Genomic DNA, 5,427 nt, shown 5'->3' on the forward strand with positions numbered 1-5,427 from the left:
TTTTTTAGCCGCGCTCCTCTGACAAACATAGCCGACAAATGCGATCCTCCTTTTCACCAGACTACCCTTTCTGGGTCACAAAATAACCTTTCAAGATATTTTCAGGCGAGAATGTAGCTATGTAATGCTCAAATATCTACTTAATTTATCAAAATATCACATATTTGCAAAAGTGCTTCTACGTTTTAGGAGAGCTCTGTTATCCACCCCCCCACCCCTAACGGCTGCACCTCCCAAAGAATTTTGTCTGGGCTCTTATCTCACTTATTTATTTCAAACAATCAACAGAAAATTTCACCGACATAGTTTTATGTAAGGTTTTTAAGGCTGTGGTGTTAATTTTTAAGTAACATGAGCCCAGCGGCAGCAGCAACGCTAGGCTAACACTAACTAGCTAGCAAGATTATAAACCTGGTGCTAAACTAAGAGAAGCCACAAAATCAGTTTGAATAAGAGTAAACATTTACTCACCAAGTCAGTAAAGATCCACAGCAATGACAACAATAATATCTCCAGGTTTGCTCAATATATTCCATAACAAATGCGCCATGAACATGCAGACTGATCCGCGAGGGAGGGGGACGGTAGTCATGTGGCATTTTCAAAACACATCTTTCATCCTTCCAAACTGAGAAGCAAAACTTCCAGCTTACTTAGTTTTTCTAAGTTAAGACAACTCAAATAAATGGAGTTTATCAGCGTTTTTGCATAAAAAGTACTGGTAACTTATTTAAATCGAGTTCTAATAACAAATTGATAAAAAATGAGTTCAGCCTATTTAATATTTTTAATTAAACACAATATTACATTTTACAGTGTAGACACTGGTAGAGACCTCAAATCATAGTTACTGAAGAAGAAGGAATTCCACCTTAAAACATAAAACCGGTAAAGTGTTCTTTAACAGTACGACATTGATAGAGTTACAGATGTTTAATGGGTTTGTTTGTGTGTTTGAGAGTTTAGACTGACAGGGATTGCACAATCATGTGTGTGTGCGTGTCTGCAGCTGTTCTTTGTGTTGTTGCTGGATCGTTGCCTCAGGGGGAAAGTTGTGTGTGTGTTGAACATGCAGACTAACAGAGACTGCAGCTGTCAGCAGCCACACACACTTTATATTCTTCAAATCAAATCAGAGTGAAACATGTTCACTGACAGCTCAGCTTCAGCATCTTCTTCATGCTGTGACTGCAGCCGTTCAACTCTGTTTCTCTTTAACCTAAATCATCACAACATGGAAATATAATCATCAAAATGATGTGACTGGAAGGATGCAGCAGTCTGTGCTCCACCTTTCTCCTCCACACCTGCAGGTGGAGAACATGGATGCATGAATCTCTACAGAGTTCTTTGAATATTTTCCGTCTTATCAGTTTTCAGTCAACAAAAATCCTCACAGAGCCAAAATAAGCAGTTTGTATCCAACATAACTCAGCTGGACTCTGATGCTCCGTATAACAGCCACACATGAGTCTGGATTCACTCAAAGCATTGAACAAACTTTATTGTAAATGAAGCTTTTGGACATTTATTCTCTGATATTTGCTCTTCAGCTCGAGTCTCCATCAGTGGGAACATTTCCTGATTCAACTTTTCTTCTGTTCAAATCAAACTCCATGAGAATCAAAGTGTGAATCAGAGTCCTGATGATCAGATTCTATAGAAACATGGAGACTGTAGAGGATTTACACTCAATATGTTCATTTGGTCCCTTCAAGAAAAATCAATCATTCATCAAATAAAATCAGTTGTTGATCGACTCAGTTTGATTGACAGGACAGATGATCAGAGGTGCAGAGTTTTTACCTCCATCATTCAGACTGGGACTGAAGTATGGGTGGAGTTTGTGAGTGAAGGAGCAGCCAGTAAAGGAGTAGATCAGAGCTGCAGCACCTACATCATAAAAGGAGACCAGACCCTCCTCAAAATCCACAAACACCCCCACCTTCTCAGGACCAGGATGAAGACAGAGATCAACTGGAGATTCAGCACGAGCTTTGTACTCATTTCCATTTCTCAGCCACACAGTCCAGAAACCATTTCGAGGACACAGTGTGACTTTTCCCTTCCTGTTGATCGACTCTGTGGCCACTCCTAAAGTCCACTCAGTCTTTCCTTTAACCTGAACCTCAAAGTAAAATCTGCCTGAAGAGAAACTCTGCTCTCCTAAAACCATAGCATATCTAGAAAATCTCTCTGGGTTGTCTGGAAGATTCTTCCTCACATCACCACAGTAAACTTGTTTTCCATCATCAGACAGGATGAGCCAGGAATTTGCTGTATCAGGATCCAGAGTCACATCCACCTCATACTGCTGCACCCTCTGCAGCTCAGCCTCTAACAGCTTCTTCTTCATGAGTTTCCTGATTGTCTCCTGCAGCTGATCCACAGCTCTCCCCACAGTTCCCTCATATGATGGTGGATGAAATCTGACCTCTGTCCAGTCCTTGGTGGGTGGAGCAGCTTTCAAGGAGGAGAAGCTTTGGAGGAGGTGGAGGTGGTCTTCAGAGCGTGAGAGCTGCTCCACCTCAGAGCTTCTCTCCATCAGCTCAGAGATTTCCTGTTCCAGATCTTTGATGAGACCTTCAGCCTGTTTCTCTGTAGTTTCCTGTTTGTCTTCGATCTCCTTCATGAGCTCCTTCAGGCGTCTCTCAACAGACTCCATCAGAGCAGTGAAGACCTGAACACCTTCTGCTTTCTGTCTGTCTGCAGCATCTTTACTCATCTTCACCGACTCTGTGATCTCCTGAATCTTCAGTCGTCTCTTCTGGATCATCTGCTGAATCTCAGCCTCTGTCTTCTCCAGCTCTGCCTTCTTTCCTTCATATTCTTCTCTCAGAGGAACAAACTCGTGGTTCTTGTGGTCTAAAACAGAGCAGAGCATGCAGACACATGTCTGGTCGGTCTTACAGAACAGCTCCAGAAGTTTATCGTGCTTCGTGCACATCCTGCCTTCCAGGTTCTCCACAGCATCAATCAGCTGATGTCTTTTCAGACGTTTCACTGTCAGATGAGGCTCCAGGTGAGTCTGACAGTAGGAGGTCTGACACACCAGGCAGGACTTCAGGGCCTTCAGTCTGGTTCCAGTGCAGACGTCACAGGGAACTTCTCCTGGTTTGGCAGCTTGTTGCTCTGAGCTGCTGCTGCTGGCTTTCTGCTGAGCTTCACGTCTGAACTGAGCAACCATCTCAGAGATGAAGGTGTTGACCCTCAGCTGAGGTCTAGTGGAGAAAGTCTCTTTACACATGGGACACTGACAGCTCTGATTCATGTCCCAGTGCTGACTGATGCAGGTTTTGCAGAAGTTGTGTCCACATGGTGTAGAGACTGGATCAGTGAACACATCCAGACAGATGGAGCACAGAAACTGATCTTCAGATCGCAGATTGCTGGCAGCAGACATGTCTGCACTCTGAGGGAGAAAGAAAAGAAACATTTGATTCAAAATTCACTTTAAATTTCATTTTTAAAAAGAGAGAAACAAGCGTCAGTAGTCTGAGGAGCTTGGAAAGAAAAGCGTCTGGACTTCTTTGAGTTTCTTGAAGACGTTTCATCAGAGAAGCTTCTTCAGTTCTCAGAGTAACTGGTGGAGACCCAGCAACACACTCAGACACAAACTGGTTCATCCCAAACACAAACTTAACATCGTAGTGTCTGCTGTACAGTGCAGCGTCCAGATGAACAGAATAACTTTGGGGATGAAGATAAATACAGTCGTTAGAAAGATGTGAAACTGTTTCTCTGACTGTTTTACAGAAGGTCCAAGATTCATCCAGATCATTTGTATACTTGAATAAATCAGTTTGTTGGATATTTTCCATCAATTACTGTGAAGTAAACTTCGACCTTGTTGGTGACTAAATACTTCTTATTGTAAGTCCAGATCAACGAGCCATTAATATTAAACAGTGACTGTTCCAATAGAAGTGACAGTGAGGAGGACAATGAATCATAAACCTCAGAAATGTGTTATTAACTGTTGATCCAGTATATTAATGGCATTTATGAGAACATGTTTATTCAGTGGTGTCTGTATATTTGCTCCATTTGTGCGTCATTAAAAACTGTTTTCTCTCACAGATACTGGAACATCACAGCTCCTCACAAACTCAGGATATGGAAGAAGATGAACTTTTCCAGTCACTCGCTGGGATACATCATTCAATTATTCTGGATCCTCAGAAAACATTGATTTATTTTTGTATTTCATATATTTGTTTGTCCAAATCAAAGATTTATGTTAGTAGAGAAGAAGCCACCATGATAAAGCCTGTGTGTGAAAATGAGATCAGTGAATTTTGTTGATCAAAATCACATTTAAGGAGGAATTCTGTCCTCCAGTTTGTTTAAATAAGCTTTGGGATTAAACACCATCATCTATGTTTGTGTCTGATGGCATGTTTGATCCAGTTCAGCTTGAACATCACAGCTGATGTGTGAACTCTGACATATTTAAAGCCTCGATTATCAGGATGATTCAAACACATCTGTTTAAATAATGAGATTTATGTTTCCACACAAAGTTATAAAGTGCAGCATCGACTGTTTTCTGAATGATTCAGGAACATCTGTGACTCTTACAGGATACACTAAGTCAGATAATCTCTCTTTGTAAAATGTCTGAATGACTTTTTGAAGTACTGACCAAAATCTGCTGGTTTACAGTATCAAAGGCTTTATATCAATAAAGAATAAACAGGTGTTTTCACGTCTGTAATCCTTATGATCAATCAGATCCAGAATCAATCTAATAGGAACAGGAAGTGATGAATAACCAGGAAGTGTGGAGTCAGTCTGAAGTCCAGAGCACAGACTGAGTCCACAGTCCTGAGCAGAGCCACAGTGAGACTGAAGCAGCAGCTCCATGTTCCTACAGTGGATCTGTGGTTACATGAGCAGATTTCTATGGATCCAGTGTGACTGTGATGAGTCAGCATGAAGTGAACAGAGTGAAGATTTGTGTAGAAACAGGAAGTGTGATCAGCTGCACTCACCACTGTTGCTGAGAGAAACCTGATGGACTCCAGTGAATCTTCTTTTAGAGACAAACAGGACTCGACTGCAGCTCTGCTGCTGCTCTCTCACACTTTCACTTCTGCAAAGTGACGTTGAACTTGTTGTTTTTCAGGTGTTGCTCCGCCTCTTCCTGCCTCTCCCTTTATCAGCCGGTCTGTACTCAGTGACTGTGTGCAGCGGGTGGGAGGAGTGAGGAGTGGTGTGTGGGTTCACACAGTAATGACGGCCTCAGTTGATCAGGAGAAACTCACCTGGATTTCCTTTTTCCACAGCAGACTGAGAGCTTCAGGTGGACCCTGAAGGAGGTCTCAGACACAGGTGGTAAAAGTACACACAGTCTGTACTGAAGTAGAAGTACTACTGTTAAAAATACTCCAAGTACTGATTCAACTTCTTTACTGAAGTAAAAGT

General features: G+C 42.0%; 1 protein-coding gene across 7 annotated transcripts; it reads right to left on the reverse strand.

Moving 5' to 3' along the window:
• Positions 1 to 1,478: 1,478 nt before the first annotated feature.
• Positions 1,479 to 5,145, reverse strand: LOC134624125 (nuclear factor 7, brain-like). Of its 7 annotated transcripts, XM_063469103.1 has the most exons (3): positions 3,177 to 3,637; positions 2,846 to 3,140; positions 1,479 to 2,812 (listed from the first exon to the last, which is right to left on the reverse strand). In XM_063469103.1, exons 1-3 carry the CDS (start codon positions 3,434 to 3,436, stop codon positions 1,745 to 1,747), a joined length of 1,623 nt encoding a protein of 540 aa, XP_063325173.1. In that variant the 5' UTR covers positions 3,437 to 3,637; the 3' UTR covers positions 1,479 to 1,744. The 7 variants fall into 7 exon arrangements, with proteins under 7 accessions (XP_063325173.1, XP_063325168.1, XP_063325170.1 ...); XM_063469098.1 differs by adding an exon at positions 4,995 to 5,145 and having other exon boundaries at positions 1,479 to 3,412; XM_063469100.1 differs by having other exon boundaries at positions 1,479 to 3,140.
• Positions 5,146 to 5,427: the final 282 nt, after the last annotated feature.

Source organism: Pelmatolapia mariae, linkage group LG3_W (assembly GCF_036321145.2).
Source record: "Pelmatolapia mariae isolate MD_Pm_ZW linkage group LG3_W, Pm_UMD_F_2, whole genome shotgun sequence".
Classification (NCBI taxonomy): domain Eukaryota; kingdom Metazoa; phylum Chordata; class Actinopteri; order Cichliformes; family Cichlidae; genus Pelmatolapia; species Pelmatolapia mariae.